Below are 17,139 nucleotides of genomic sequence, written 5' to 3' on the forward strand. Positions count from 1 at the left end.
GATCCTACATCGATCATCAGAAACTTATAGTTGGCATCTACAACTGCCATGAGCACCACCGAAAAGTACTTCTTATAGATGTAGTACCATGATCCAGAGCCACTCGGAACTTGAATCCGAATATGTTTTCCATCCACGGCACCAACACAATTTGGAAACTGGGCCTTTTTAAAGTGAACCTCCGGACTAAAAATCGACTGAGCAGCACTGAAAAGGCTTGGTGTTTCTTTAACAGTTTCACAGCATCAGAACTTTGTTTCTCTTTTACAAGCCTCATTTTTAGCCGCACAGAAGAAAACTCCCCGGGCTTTTTTCCCCTGATGCTGTGCAAAGCATGATGGGATTTCTGATGTTGTTATTCTCTTTCTGCTGTTATGGTGCAAATTTTTTTTTTTTTTTTACATTGTGAATTTGACATTTGAAGCCTAGCGTGTGCAGCTGGGAGGGGTAATCAGGACACAGGACAGTTGGAACTGTGTCTCCTGCTCCTTGTCACCTCCTTTCAACCAAAAAGATGGCTGCCCCCATGACAAAGATGGCAGCCCCCATGACAAAGATGACAGCCCCCATAAATCACAAACATTTGCCTGTTCTTTTAAAACAGGGCGAGTAAGAGATTATATTACCTATCTATTCTAATTAACATACCTAATGTAACTTGATGACAGTATGTTTGTTTAGACTGAAGTTCCCCTTTAATGAAAGACACTGCAGCATCCTTCCACAACTGCTCAGTCAGTGTAGGCATGAAGATTGGCTGCAAGACGTCCCATATCTTTTGACAAGTGTCATGAACAATCCCTTGCACAGTCGATCTACCCAATCGAAATTGGTAGTGTAAAGAGGCAAAAGACTCACCCGTAGCAAGAAATCTAGAAAAGTGGAAAATAACAATTAGCCTTCAAAAACACTATCCCCACAATAATCATCATATGTTCCTAAGGTATGCTTTACCCACCCTCTGCTACACCATCTCTATCACCCACTATACCTCCTAACTATGCAAAACAATGTATTACTTCATATATACTGGTGAATAAAGGCGCTGCAAAAAAACAAACAAAAAAACGCTGATGACACACCCAATAAACTACATACGTTTTCGTTAAAAAAGTGTACTCACCGCAGTGTCACCAGGAGACGTTCAGCGGGACTCACTGGTGAACGCATGTTAGTATGATGCCTCTGAAGGGAAGGAGATAGCAGGATCAACAGCTCATCAAAAGAATCCACAGTCATCTGCACATAGCCAAAGAAACGAGCAGGATGTCTTTTGAGATCGTGGTAAAGTAAAGGGACATAAATGCACCTCTACTGGATCTCGCTGCAACAATGGAATGAACCCACTGCCTCCCAGCACTCACCCTGTGACCGGTCGGAGGACTCAACAGAAGCGTCCTGAGAGCCACAAGCTTCAGCTGAACAAGGCAAGCTTGAATCTCATCCATATCTCCAGCAAGAAAAACACAATTCAAAATGCAAAACAGAGCTCTGGGAAAAGTATGTCACCAGCACTCGGAGTACAGAAGGCACAGAAAGTCCACTTCCTGCAGGCACATAACCAAACACTTTCCCTTTAAAAACACCCACTTCCTGTAAAAGCCAGCAAAAGCCCAGAAAACGCAACGCTCACAAACGCTACTATCTGAAAGCTATTAAAAACTTAGCAGTTAAACGCTGGCGTTCTTTTAAAAAAAACGCCAGCGTCTGAATGCTGCGTTTAAAAAACGCTCCGCAGATGTTTTAATGTAACTTTATTATTTCATGAGTTATTTACAAGTTTCTGACCACTTATAAAATGTGTTCAATGTGTTCAGCCTGTGCGAGCATCTCTTCTTTTGGTGTTGCTACCAGTGTGTGAAGAGTGGGAGAAGAGGGTTGCATTGACAATCCAACACAATGGGAAGCACATTGAACACATTTTATAAGTGGTCAGAAACTTGTAAATAACTCATGAAAGAATAAAGTTACATTAAAACGGAGCTTGAGGACCTGATATTCAACCTACGTGAACTTTGTTTGCAAGCTGTTATGCGGAAGTGTCTGTGCGGAGGGATTTTAACGTCCGTAGGACCTTTGCTTCTCTGGCGGGATAGCGTCCCGCAGCCAGTGTGACTACAAGCCATTCAGCCATCATTATCCACGGGAATGGAGCGTTACTGAGGAGGACACGGGCAGGCCAAGGAACTGTGAGTGCAAACTTTATAGGCTGCATGATTTGCAACTGTTGAGGCGAACGTTGTTTGTCCACAAGAACTATCTGTGCCATCCGTACTCATACCTGCAGCCTCAGCTTTTACCCTATCGCTTGTCCTTTTGTGTGCCAGCCCTCTCCTCTGCCAACCTTGCCTTGCACATTTTGCTTATCTTGCTTATCCTGGGAGTCTGCAAGTGGGACTTTCATTGCAATTAAAAGTATTTACCTTGAGACAAGATGTTTGATGGCATACTAAACTGTGCAATAGCGCCCTTTCCGTGACAGGATGGACGGATATGCTGTGTTGGTCCTTACAGCTGATTCTACCCAACTTCATTTTGTTCATAGTATTTGGATAAAACAGGGTCCTAGCTCCTTGGACTTTTGGGTTTTTATTAGTGGGTGGGTGGGTTCTTATTTTTTTTTTTCTTCACTTCAAAGAACAGAAAAAATCTGGCACTGCATCAAGGTTTCTTATTTTGTCAGTTTTAATTTCCATTCACGTACAAACAAATCCATTTCATGATGTCAACAAAACCTTCTACTGACATACCCTTCCAGAGGTGCCAAGCGTACACTGGACCTGCGCAAGTGTAATACTCCTACTGTTGAATGCCTGATGAAGCGGGATTGTGCCCGTGAAACGCGTTGCGATACTGTCTTTGGAGTATGTGAATAAATTGTATGTTCCTTAATTGACGCATCAAGTCCATTTTTGAGTGGCTGGTCCACCACCGCCACCCGAATGTTTTAAACGTTTTAGACATCTTTTATCCTACTGGCGCCTCTGCACATCGTTTAGTCAAGATTTCCACCCTGGGTGGAAGGGTGATATACCCTCTTTCTTCCTTCAGAGAGCGACTTCTTAATCCTGAGTGGGGACAGGTTTAATCTCCCCACCTGCCTATACAGTGGTTACCTGAGCGGTAACCCACGTTTGTGAGTATAATACTTACTTGTCATATTCATTCCAGTTGGTTCTAACATACTACACCATATTGGGCTCTCGGTTTCTCTCCTTTTATCTTCCAGAGTCCTGGCTGTGGGGCAATGTGGGGGCGGCAGCGGCCTGCCTGACGACCGTTTCGCTCAACGAGCTTCCTCTGAGGCTCCGTGCGCGTTGAGCGAAACGGTCGTCAGGCAGGCCGCTGCCGCCCCCACATTGCCCCACAGCCAGGACTCTGGAAGGGTATGTCAGTAGAAGGTTTTGTTGACATCATTAAATGGATTTGTTTGTACGTGAATGGAAATTAAAACTGACAAAATAAGAAACCTTGATGCAGTGCCAGATTTTTTCTGTTCTTTGAAGTGAAGTGAATTATATCTATTTAATCCATCTGAGCACGCAAAAGGTGATACCCTGTACTCTGATACCAGGAAGTGAAACCCTCCCTAAGGCGGATATCCACTGTGCCTACTTTTTTTTCTTTCTTTGCAACTATAGGGTTCTTATTTTTGTCTGACATCCAGTTAAAATTTTTATCACATTTTTGATATAATAAAGTGAAGATTTTTTTTACCAATTATATACTTGTCTAGTTTTGGTCTTATCTCGCTTGTTGTGCACTATCCCCTATTTTTATTTACTTTACATTAAAACCAAGCATACCATTGTTTTTCTTGTGAAATTCCCAATAAGTTTGATGTGTCACATGACCCTCTTCCTGTTGAAAAAAACAAAAGTCGGATTCAATATGGCCGACTTCAAAATGGCCGCCATGGTCACCACGCATCTTGAAAAGTTCCGCCCCTCACATATACTAGTGTGCCACAAACAGGAAGTTAATATCACCAACCATTCCCATTTTATTAAAGTGTATCCATATAAATGGCCCATCCTGTGTATGTGTATATATATATATATATATATATATATATATACCGTATATACTCTCGTGTAAGCCACATTTTTTCAGCATGAAAAAAATTTGCTTATAGGTCCCTCGTTTGGCCTATACACAAGTCGGCTGGCAGTGCTCCCCAAAGGTGAGTGCAGTAGCGTGCTGTATAAAACTGTCCTATGCCCCCGGCACTTGGTCCACAGTGTCTGCAGGTGAGGATGGGTGGAAGCTGATCACATGTGACCACTGTTTGGGCAAGTGATGGAGTAAATGTTATTTTTAGAAAACCACAGTACCTCCACTAAATCCTAAGGACTTGTTTCTAGGAGGAGCTATTCACAGTGTTTCCCTGCATGTGAATTTGGATGGGGAAACACAGACTATTGAAATCAATAGGCTGCCTCTATATTCACATGCAGGGAAAAATGAACAGTCAGCAGAAAAATATTTTAGAACGCATGTGAATCCCATAGACATGCATGGCACAGCTAGGGGGATTGGGAATTGTATAAAGGCTGGTGTGCGTCTCAGAGATGCATGCAGGCACAAGTGGAGAGTCAGAGCAACATTGACTACAAAGAAACCCAATTAAATATTAAACAGAAAAGGGCAGATGTGCTCTACTGATGTAGAACCAGCAAATCAAATAAGCAATAGAAAATACAGTAAATGCTAGATGGTGTGACTGAGCACCAATATGGACGACACCCAACTGGAGAACTGCGACTACCAGAATATAAATAAACCAAGCAGGACTAGCAATGTCCATATAAGTTATACATATTTATTGATATATACAAAAAAGTGCACATTAGACACCATAGTAACAGTTACAACCACAGTCCCATATATGCCCAACATGATATCAGTTACAAAATATAACAGAATTTAACAATTATTGATATAGCCAACTAGTGGTCTGTGTCCTACCAGTAGTGTAGCTAAAGAGCTGTGGACCTTGATGCAAGTTTTACATTGGGGCCCCCCAAGCACTCAATACATAACAATTGATACGGCGCATCGAAATCAGCCAATGGCAACTACAGTGTCAGAGGTGCAAGAAGGGGATGGGAAAGAGTTTGTTAATGATTACCAATATTCAAAGTATCTATAGAAGTTATTATTATGAGCACAGGACCAATAGAGAGCTAATACTGCAGTTGAGGGAGGGTCCTTCGGGGCCCCTCTGGCCTAAGGGCCCCAATGTGGTCGCTACCTCTGCAACCCCTATTGCTACGCCCCTGTGTCCTACAATTTACAAAAGACAGGATTCCCCTCTGCAATAGTTTCACATAATCTAACAAGAATACAGGCAATGTGGGAACTGGGTTCAATATCAGGGTATCCATGAGAAACCTACTCCAACAAGCCTAGGTACATATTGTAAATAAGAGTTACAGTAATGGCTGTTGATGTGCTCCTACAAATTTGTGGGTGCATGCTGTATCTGTGGGCGTGCATGAAATAGTGGCGCTGTGAAAAAAAGGGCGCAGGATAAAGCCGAAATCATTGTTTTTCAGCAATGATAAGGAAAATATTAGTTTGCAAGTAAATATAGGTTAAAATTAACAACTGTTTCTGAAGTCATTTTTAATGATTTTTAACCTCTATCCGACAGCGTCATGCGATGGGCATGACTGCGGCAGCAGGACTGCCTAACGCCGATCGGCGTAAAGTCCTGGGGCGGGGATTTGCAGGAGATTGCGTTCGCTGCCAGGAGACTGTTAGATGACGAAACCACCGTCTATTTAGTCTGTACAGCGCTGCGATCTACGGCAGCACTGTACTGGGGACAGCCGTGTGACATAGCTATCCCCCTGAGAGACACCAAAGCGATCCGCTGTCATAGGCTGAAGCCTATGAAAGCCGATCGCACTGATTGGCTGGCGGAGGGAGGAAGGGAGAGCTGTAAAATAAAAAATTTAAAAAGCAGATATTTATTAAAAAATAAATCAGAAAGATATTTATAAGAAATAAACAAACATCCTGGGAGCCATCACAGCCCACCAACAGAGAGCTATGTTGGTGGGCAGAAAATGGGGGGAATCACTTGTGTGCTGAGTTGTACGACCCTGCAGCAAGGCCTTAAAGCTGCAGAGGCCTATTTTGTTAAAAATGACCTGGTTTTTAGAGGGGATTAAGCCCGCGGTCCTTAAATGGTTAAGGATTGCAAAGCCAATTATTTAGGTTATTTTTATAATTTCTTTATTTTTATCTGAAATCTTACTGATATTATAAATGTTTGGATGTTTAGATGTTTGTTACTCAATCACGCAACAATGGCTGAACAGATTTGAATGAAATTTGGCACACACATAGTACATGGAACAACATATAGGATACTTTTTATCCCCATAGCCAAAAAGTGGGTGGAGACAAATACACATTTCACTGGGAAAATGTAAGCTGCAGCCATTATTACACTGTAAGGTCTTGTTTCCATTTATGCGCTTCTGTCCGCTTCTGTCTGCTTTTTATCAGCACATCAATGTTACAGATTGATACATGCTGCTAAAAAGTAGACAGAGGTGCACAGATGGAAACAAGGCCTTAATGGTAGGGTTCTCAAACTTTGCACAGTTGGCCACTTTTGACTGGGATTAATATTCAGAAAAGTGGGTGGAGCCTACAAAAGCCTATCAAAATTCATCTATTGATATTTAATTGCTGCCATTCTTGCACTGTTAATGGCACAAGCCTCAAACCTGGTACAGTTGGTCAAGGGGTGTCTGGGGTTCAAATTTTTGAAAAGGGGGTGGAGCTACAAACAGCCAATCAGATTTGTTTCATTTCAATGCAAATTATTGATGCCAAAGACTGCAAAGCTCACAAACTTGGTCACTGAGTAAATGAGTAATTGTGTGTTAGGGTTAGAAAAAGTGGGAGCAGCCAACACCAGACAAATACATACCCGGGCAACGCCAGGTCATCAGCTAGTAGAATAATAAATATATTAAAATGACAATAATAAAAAGTGTGCTGAGTAAAACTAAAAGTCGCAAAATAGTAAATAGTACATAATGAGAAACAAAATATATTTACATTCGTAATAAGCATAGTAAAACATTGGTAAATATTATGTATATTCTATTCTACTGCTACTAAACCTAACCCTACTCTCACACAGAACCCTCCATCTACCTGTCCTTAACCCTCTCAACCCCCCCCCCTGGTGGTGCCTAACCCCAAGACTCCCCTGGTAGTGCCTAACCCTAAGAACCCTCCTGGTGGTACCTAACCCTAATACTCCACTGTTGTTGCTTAACACTAAGACCTTCCCCCCCCCCCATGGTCATGGCTAACCCTAATACTTCCCTGATGGTGCCTAACTATTAGACCCCCCAGGTGGTGCCTAACCCTAAGACCCCCTTACTGCTACCTAACCCTAAAACCCCCCTTCTCTGCTGCAAATAATGCAAATACAAAAAGCAGTATATTTGTAAGGTAATACATTTAAAAATTATAATTTACAAAATTATAATTAAATATAAATTATCAACTCAATATCAATTATAAATTCTCAAAACAAATTTCAAAATGTTAAAACAGTTAAAGCAATAATTTACAAAACATGATAATTGTCAAAAAAATTTAGAAACAATAAAAAAAAAAAACCTCACTAATTCTGCAAAGGAAAATTTCCCGCTATTTAATGGCGCCCGAATTGCCCAGTTTTGCGCCCAATAGCCGATATTTAAAGCGGAATGAAACCCAGCATTTTTTCTTTGCTCTAAAAAAAAGTATTTACAGCATATTATATACAACCAGCATTCAAAGGGTTACACACAGGACTTAAAAGTTCAGTGCAGAGAAATCTGGACGCATCGCATCCAAAGTGGAGATAATGTTATCTTGTGTTTACTTAATTGTATCAAGTGAGGAATGTGACACATTCTCTGACTGTGCAGAAGCTCCTGGACACAGACAGACAGTCAGAAAGCATTTCTGCCTTCAATACATAATGAATAAAACCAGTTATGAATAAAATGCAAAGTCAACCTACAAAGCAAAAAAATGTACTTTTGGGAACTTGTTATTTCTAAATGAATAATAATACTTATGTACAAAAGCAAATATGATAACCGTATGGCATATAAAAAGTAGGAAAACATGTTTTTATTGTTTATTATGTCAGGGTTTTATACCGCTTTAACATTAGAGTGAATGGCAGTGCCCAATTTGTCCATTTTTCATATGTGCCTAATTATCCTGCTTTCATCTGTGGTTTTGATTTCAACCTTAGCCTAGAACAGGGGTGGGCAAACTACGGCCCGCGGGCCGTATACGGCCCGCGGACATCCTCAATCCGGCCCCCCAAAGCCTGCAGCTTGTTTATTTTTATTTTTTTTTCGTTTGAAATAAATCCGCCCCGCAGCGTGTTGCACGCAATCAGACAGGGGGACTGAGGCGGCGGCCGTGGCGTGCCCTGGTGCGTGGCTCCGTCATGCTGCTTGACTCCGCCCCCCGCCTGGAGCCATTGCCGCAATTTTGCTGCGCTCTGCCCGCCTGTCGGATCAAGACAGAGCAAGCGAGCGTTGTGTGCTGGGGCATGCTGGGGCCTGGTGGACTTGCCTGAGGGACCTGTGTGGGGCAGCGGCTGCCTGGGCTGCATCTGGCTGGCTGACACGAGGAGGGGACACGCCACGTGCCTGGCTGCTGCTGCTGCTGCTGCTGCTGCTACGGAGGAGGAGGAGGTCGGATCTGGGGCAGCTGCTGCCTGGGCTGCATCTGGCTGGCTGGCCGACACGCGGAGGGGACACGCCACGTGCCTGGCTGCTGCTGCTGCTATGGAGGAGGAGGTCGGATCTGGGGCAGCTGCTGCCTGGGCTGCATCTGGCTGGCTGGCTGGCCGACACGCTGAGGGGACACACCACGTGCCTGGCTGCTGCTGCTGCTGCGGAGGTCGGATTGAGGTCGGAGAGAAGGTAATCCTACTTTGCCTTCCATTTTTCAACATGTGCTGGCAATCTCATCGCATTTGTGGGGGGATCTGTGCTGGCAATCTCATAGCATTTGTGGGGGATCTGTGCTGGCAATCTCATAGCATTTGTGGGGGATCTGTGCTGGCAATCTCATAGCATTTGTGGGGGATCTGTGCTGGCAATCTCATAGCATTTGTGGGGGATCTGTGCTGGCAATCTCATAGCATTTGTGGGGGGATCTGTGCTGGCAGTCTCATAGCATTTGTGGGGGATCTGTGCTGGCAATCTCATAGCATTTGTGGGGGGATCTGTGCTGGCAAGCTTATAGCATTTGTGGGGGGATCTGTGCTGGCAAGCTTATAGCATTTGTGGAGGATCTGTGCTGGCAGTCTCATAGCATTTGTGGGGTGATCTGTGCTGGCAATCTCATAGCATTTGTGGGGGATCTGTGCTGGCAGTCTCATAGCATTTGTGGGGGATCTGTGCTGGCAGTCTCATAGCATTTGTGGGGGGATCTGTGCTGGCAATCTCATAGCATTTGTGGGGGATCTGTGCTGGCAATCTCATAGCATTTGTGGGGGATCTGTGCTGGCAGTCTCATAGCATTTGTGGGGGGATCTGTGCTGGCAATCTCATAGCATTTGTGGGGGATCTGTGCTGGCAATCTCATAGCATTTGTGGGGGATCTGTGCTGGCAATCTCATAGCATTTGTGGGGGGATCTGTGCTGGCAGTCTCATAGCATTTGTGGGGGATCTGTGCTGGCAATCTCATAGCATTTGTGGGGGGGATCTGTGCTGGCAAGCTTATAGCCTTTGTGAGGGGATCTGTGCTGGCAAGCTTATAGCCTTTGTGAGGGGATCTGTGCTGGCAGTCTCATAGCATTTGTGGGGGGATCTGTGCTGGCAATCTCATAGCATTTGTGGGGGATCTGTGCTGGCAGTCTCATAGCATTTGTGGGGGATCTGTGCTGGCAGTCTCATAGCATTTGTGGGGGATCTGTGCTGGCAATCTCATAGCATTTGTGGGGGGATCTGTGCTGGCAAGCTTATAGCATTTGTGGGGGATCTGTGCTGGCAGTCTCATAGCATTTGTGGGGGATCTGTGCTGGCAGTCTGTCTCATAGCATTTGTGGGGGATCTGTGCTGGCAGTCTCATAGCATTTGTGGGGGATCTGTGCTGGCAATCTCATAGCATTTGTGGGGGGATCTGTGCTGGCAAGCTTATAGCATTTGTGGAGGATCTGTGCTGGCAGTCTCATAGCATTTGTGGGGGGATCTGTGCTGGCAAGCTTATAACATTTGTGGGGGACATTTGACATTTAAGGTTAGTTCAGTAGTTCAGAAAAAACAGTTTATTATGCACTCCTATCTGTCTGAGCTCTCTCACACTCTCTCACTCCCTGCCAGCATCCCTTTTCCTGTTACCACCCACATCCTGTCATGGCCACACCCTTTCCTGCTATGTCACCGCCCACATCCGGACATGGCCACGCCCATTTTTTGCTGCGGCCCCCGGCCCATTTTCAAAACTCAATGTGGCCCTTGATGTAAAAAGTTTGCCCACCCCTGGCCTAGAACATTACCACATCCCAATCTATCACACAAATCAATAAGTGTATGTTGTAAATGTGACAAAAGCTTCAGTTCTAAGTTGACTAAACACCATGGATCCAACCTTTGACATCACATAAACCAGCAAGAGTGCAGGCAGTTGGCTGTGGGTGTGTCCTCCCAGGTTTGTGTGATAGGTGAGGGCATGGGATTGATATCTTTTAGAACTGAAGCAAGAGCCACAGATCCAGCATGGAGGCAGCTTTGATCAAATGCCTGGGTCCACTATTAGGGTATCCTTGAGGTCCTTGAGGTACTCACTCCAACAAGCCTAGGTACATACAGTATTTTAAGTGTGACATCCAGCACGGGTCCTTCTGACGAAGTGGTCTTCAAGACCAAGCTATGCATTAAGGACATCATTTTGCACTGACTCTCCTCCCCATTCTTATCTAATTATTGGGATTGAATGGTGTCACTGCAGGTAATATCGCTCCACAAGGGTTGCACTGCCATTGCATTGGAGCTCATTCTCACTATTGTGTTATAGAGGATTACTACATTATATTGATTTTGCACAGGCACTTTATTGATTCATGATTTATTGATATATATGTCTAAATGAATGGTACTGCACTGTTTGATATGTAATATACTCTATGCATTCACTATATGACTCGGGTCATACTCTTCTACGGGCTTAATTAGCCCATACTGGAGAGGTCTGTCTGTTGCTCATTATTATAATATTAGCTGTCATTCTGGTCGGTATGTGCCTCTGGTCCTTTTGTTAACCCTCCTGGCGGTTTATTAAAATCCGCCAGGGGGCAGCAAAGCCGTTTTTTTTAAAGTTTTTTTTTTTTCATGTAACGAGACAAGGTCTCGCTACATGATAGCCGCTGCTCAGCGACGGCGACGCTGACGGGATGACATCACCGACATCCTCGACGCCGTGGCGTCAAAGGGGACTCCGATCTACCCCTCAGCACTGCCTGGCACTGATTGGCCAGGCAGCGCTCGGGGTCTGGGGGGGGGGCGGCTGCGGCGCGACAGATAGCGGCGAATCGGCGATCAGATTGCACACGCAGCTAGCAAAGTGCTAGCTGCGTGTGGCAAAAAAAAATTATGCAAATCGGCCCAGCGGGGCCTGAGCGGTGCCTTCCGGCGGCATAGCCCGAGCTCAGCTCGGGCTTACCGCCAGGAAGGTTTTTAATTGCTTTTATGGCCTGAATATGTATAATGTTGCCTATGATTAATAAATGTTTGCAATTTTGAATACAATTGCATTGGTTCAGCTTTAATTAATTGAGGTGATTTATAATATGACAATGGTGTTATTTTAAGGGAATATACCTCCTCAATTGTACATTTTCCTTGTTTCCCTAGCACACTGTACATAGCCATATTAACTACCATAAGTGGCGTGCAACTTTTTGCTTTATTGTTATGTTCCAGTCATGCTTTACACAAATACTAGTAATTTCCTTTCCTTCCTTGTTGTAGCTATTCACTTCCTTTTTTTAATTAATTTGCATTTTCTGTGTGTTTGCAGAGCCTGTCACAAACTTCAGTGTCGAAGAAGAATTATGTTATGCCACACTAGCAATCAGAAATAAAGGTGAGCTCCCCCACTGGCAGCTACTACTACTTTAATATGCAGTTATCCAAACTTAAGGGACAGGTATCGATAAACATATTTTTTTAAACTAGAATGCAAATATTTCCAAGTTTATGCAAATGTGTGTAATTTTTTATGCAAATATATACAGCTTGAAAACAGACCAATGAAGTCCCACCCAGGTTTAAACTGATTGCTCCATTTTCAAGCAGCATATATTTACATAGATTTGCATGAACATGAAAATACTTGCATCTCATTGATCACCCCTAATCACCACATCAATGGCTGTCAGAGACGGAACTTTAGACTACTTCCACACCGCAATATGATTATATTGTAAATGTATTGTTCACATTGGCAGATCGGTGCAATGGTGCCGTTGGCAATAATGTGATGCATGCAGTATGTTACCGCATAACGTGAGGTTAATAGTTGCAATGAGGCATACTTTCTATGTACTGTATGTGTGCAGGGCTGGTTCTAGTAATAATGGGGCTCCCGAGCAAGATTAACGTGGGGGCCCCCTGACAGACCCTCCCGACCAAAAATGGTATTGGGGCCCTTGCAGCCAAATTTCCCCCAGGGCCACTGAGCCGGCTACCCGCCTTCCCCCAGATCACACCTCAACTTAACTGTACCCTTTGGGGCTCCTGCGATTTCCTCGGTAGAGGGGCGCACCTCTGTCAGTCTTTCATTACTCCATTGCAGGTAAGTTGGGGGGCACCTTGGGGGACCCCTACTGGCTCTGGGGCCCTGCAGCAAGTTTCCCCCTTTGCCTCTATGGAAGTGCCGTCCCTGTATGCACCACAGACATAATGTGCGATGCAACTTTTCCCGTGCTGCGTTGCTATCCTGTTCTTACTCCACTGTGAATGTAGCTAATACAAGGTGGCACATGCATATACCTGTCACTAATTCAGTGAGGTCAAGGCCCCTCCATCCACTACCTACTGAAAGTGAGAGCTGTGCACAGTGAGATCTAATGACTAGTTTTAGTTTCAAAAAGTTTTATTGAACACATTGCTCATTTTAACAATAACAGCCAATAACGTATTCCCCTAAAAGGAGAGAGAACAGAAGATTTCAACATAAGAAATGTTACAAAACATTCCACACATGGGTTCAAAGGCACAACACAATCATGGTGTATGGCTCAGGAGGCATTAGAAAATCAATACAATATTATAAGTTATTAATCTAATTGATGGCGACTTGCGAAATGAGATCAGGGTGTCAGTACTAGAGACCGGAGGCCTGGGTTATCTATGTAATACAGCCAAGGCTGCCAAGTTTTAGTAAACACGTCCATTGTGTCATTGCTTATTGCAATTAATCTCTCTGAAGTCAAGATATCTGTAACTATAGATATTGTCATATCAAGGGAAAGCATAGGTTTTTGCCACATTCTGGCTATATGAAGCTTGGCTGCTTTGGTGATGTGTTGGGCTAAACGATGTGACGGAAATTTCCATTGTTTGGGTTTATTACCAAGCAATAGCATAAATGGGTCTGGGGATGTGTCTCTTTCTAGGACTGAACTGATAAGAGCTATAATTGAAGACCGGTAGTCCTTGACTTTTGGGCAAAACCACCAGATATGGGAGTGATTACCCTCTCTACCGCATTGTCTAAAGCATGTTTTGGGCCTACTGCTGTCCATTACATGTAGCATTGCTGGTGTGATGTGGGTTCTATGTAGAACCTTCAAGCTCGTTTCTATGTGAGAGTAGTAGCTGCTACCTTTGTTAATAGTGAGGCAGCATTTAGTCCATTGGGGAATGGTCAAAGAAGTGTTAAAGTCAGCTTCCCACTGTAGCATTGATTTAAGTTTTGTTGTTTCTAGAGGTTGCGGCAGAATCAAATAAAGATAAGAAATAAGACCCCCTGTCAGGGGAGAGTGTTCACACCATCTTTCGAAGTGTTTGACAGCAGTAGGCCCCTTAGCAGCTCGTGACGTGGGATGGATTTAAGGAAGTGGTATATCTGTAATGCTGGGAAAAATTCAGCAGAAGGAAATCTATGTGTATCTCTAAATTGCTCCCAGGTAGGGAGTTCTCCCTCACCAAGAAATGGTGTAAATGGGTGTAATTGTTGTTTTTCCACCATGTGAAGGAGCCAGACTCCATCCCAGGGAGAAAAGCTGGGTTATTAAAAATTTGGGTGAGAGGGGAGAGAGCTGATTGCAGCCTCTTAGTGAATCTGACTCTATACCATAGGGCAGGAGTCTCAAACTCAATTTACCTGGGGGGCCGCAGGAGGCAAAGTCAGGATGAGGCTGGGCCGCATAAGGAATTTCACAATCGCGGTGCATCGCCGCCTCTGCCCGCTCCTCTCACTCTTCCTTCACAGAAAGGGGCGGGGAGAGGCGGTGCCCTTCCAGGAAATGCCGGCGGATTACCCCCCGGGCGATTTGGGGGCTCTGCAGCCCTCGTTTAGTGGCGGGGATGCGGCGGATTACTTGGGAGCACTGAAGCAAACTATAAGGAAGCTTTTGCCGGCGAGGGCCACAAAATATTGTATCGAGGGCCGCAAATGGCCCGCGGGCCGCGAGTTTGAGACCCCTGCCATAGGGAGAGAGCATGATATGACACTGGAGAGATTGACTTGAGTGTTGCTATTTTTGTATTAGTGGACCATAGGAGAGAGGGTAGGCTGAGAGGCGCCAGTATATCATTTTCAATCTGGGGCCACAGGGGTGGGTTATATTTGGAGAAGATCAGGGCAAATTGCGCAATCCTAGCTGCATGGTCGTAATTATATAGATCTGGTAGGACTAGACCTCCTCTGTCCCTATGCCAATACAATGTTTTTCTGGAAATTCTACTACGCTTTCGGGCCTATTGACTAGTAGTAAGCAATAGCCCTGTGTTTATTTAAATTATCATCTTTAGAAATATTTTAAATTAAACCTACCACCAGCCCAGTTTTTCTGATTCAGTTGGGTGTTAAGGAAGTAATAACAGATATATATTTTACACTTTATAGCATTTATAATGTGAATACTGTAAATCATAATTATATTCATTATATGTGTCTTCTGAAATATATCTCCTGTATGTGACATGAAAATAATAGTCATTCCACTTCTTTTCAGTATCTCCATCTACAGTCACTGATAATGTAAGTAACCTGACTTATTCTAGCTATAGTGGGGCTTTTTGTAGAAGCTTGTCCTAATGGGATATGTGGAGGCCTCCTTATTGTAAGGAGGTGGAGGTGGCAAGGTGATGTTTGAGTTGGGAGCCCTTTTTTGTATGAAGTTTTCTTTTTTTATGTAACACATTCTTTGAGGGGGCTTGACTTTTTACTTAGATGAAACTTAGGTGAGAAGTTTAGCATTTTAGATGAACAAGGCAAAGGTTGAGAGCAAGCTTTAATTTATGGGGAATGGTGGTGGGTAGGGATGGGTGAGAATGTTCTCGCTCATTTCTAGTGGTGAGGTGGGAGAGGTAGTAGCAAGGGAGAGGTTACCATTAGTGTTAGGTATAGGAATACCTACTGGGAATAAAAATGGCAAAAAGTGAGATAATAAAAAAGGCTACATGGCGGGTGCAGCAAGCAATTAATGTGAGAGGTGTTGAGGGAATGGGAATAATGGGCTAAATGGTACCTAAGACCAAGTATATAGAAAAATGTATACTTACCTGGAGCTTCCTCCAGGGAGGACGGCGAGGAAGCCCAGAGAGTTCATGGGGCTGGAGGAAGCCCCAGGTAAGTATAAATTATTTTATATACTTTGTCTCAGGTTTCCTTTGAACCTAAAGGGAAAGTAATGTGTCCAGTTTAACTTACCTGAGGATTATTTCAGCTCTCTGTAACCCTTTTGGCCCCTTGCCATCCTTCCAAAAGCTACATGTGTGATCCCAGGGCTGCGCGCCTCATTGGTCGCGCTCCCGTTGACGGGAGCATTCTGTGCTTGCGCAGTTCACAGAAACTGTGCATATGTTCATAGAAACTGTGCAATGCGCTGAAAGCGATCAAGTAGGTGAAGGGATCTCACATACTGTGGAAAGTTGGATGGATAGACAGGGGCCACACAGTAGAATACTGGGTTAGGTGAGCAGGTGTGTGTTTGTGTGTGGGGGGGGGGGAGATCTTAAGAGTGGAAATGGTAGGCTAGATGAGGGGGTAATACAGTGAGCATGGTGGATACTTCAGGATGCCACTGCTTGTATATATAGGTATTGTTACAGGCACTTGCAACTGTGCACAAGAAATCACATTCACTAGAGGGAACAGTATGTGCTTACATTGCATTCATACACCGTGGCTCAAATTATTTATGTCTTTTTCCTGCAGGTTGTCTACTCTGAAATCAGAACCAGAGGAGAGAGTTGGTAACAATCCAACCCAGCTCCGAGATCTCCTCTACCTGTGTTTGAGAAGTACAGAATTTCCCTTCTCTTCTGGGCTTTACAAATCTAGAAACAATGGTGACATGTTGTGGAGGGCTTTATCCCTAAAGCAAAGCTAAGCTATAAAATCCATATATAATAAACACAAGAAGGTATTTCTATGATATTCTAAGCTTATAGACAGCGAGAAAGAACATTGATGAATGGTACTCAGATTGCAGAAATCCCATGGCGTAAAAAAATTAAAAGTCCACAAAACACACCAGTGCACAAGGATGTCTTAGCTGCCAGGTTTAAGGATTGCGTACAATTCATGCATTGCACCTCCAGCATGAGACACTTTATGAGCAATGCATGAATGCTGCAACCAAATGAAAGTGTCACTGTTCAGGAAATGACTGAAATACTGAGACAAGGCGTACATGAATAATGTGAGTTTATTAACCAAGAACACAAAAGGAACGTGACCAGCAATGTACATTAATCTCATGCACAGCAATGACAATACTATGCAATGATAATCTCATGGGCAGCATGGTGGCGTAGTGGTTAGCTCTCTCGCCTTGCAGCGCTGGGTCCCTGGTTCGAATCCCAGCCAGGGCACTATCTGCAAAGAGTTTGTATGTTCTCTCTGTGTCTGCGTGGGTTTCC

At 44.0% G+C, this 17,139-nt stretch overlaps 1 protein-coding gene across 1 annotated transcript in view; it reads left to right on the top strand.

Annotated features, from left to right (window-relative positions):
* LOC137533559 (Fc receptor-like protein 3) overlaps window positions 1-16,684 on the top strand; it is a 106,670-nt gene extending 89,986 nt beyond the window's left edge. The window contains exons 7-9 of the mRNA XM_068254926.1: window positions 12,065-12,130; window positions 15,228-15,253; window positions 16,433-16,684. Coding sequence (XP_068111027.1) covers window positions 12,065-12,130; window positions 15,228-15,253; window positions 16,433-16,474 — 134 coding nt within the window. The 3' untranslated portion in view covers window positions 16,475-16,684. The remainder of the gene's footprint in view (window positions 1-12,064; window positions 12,131-15,227; window positions 15,254-16,432) is intronic.
* The last annotated feature ends 455 nt before the right edge of the window (window positions 16,685-17,139 follow it).

The sequence above is a fragment of the Hyperolius riggenbachi genome, chromosome 9, assembly GCF_040937935.1.
Source record: "Hyperolius riggenbachi isolate aHypRig1 chromosome 9, aHypRig1.pri, whole genome shotgun sequence".
NCBI lineage: Eukaryota > Metazoa > Chordata > Amphibia > Anura > Hyperoliidae > Hyperolius > Hyperolius riggenbachi.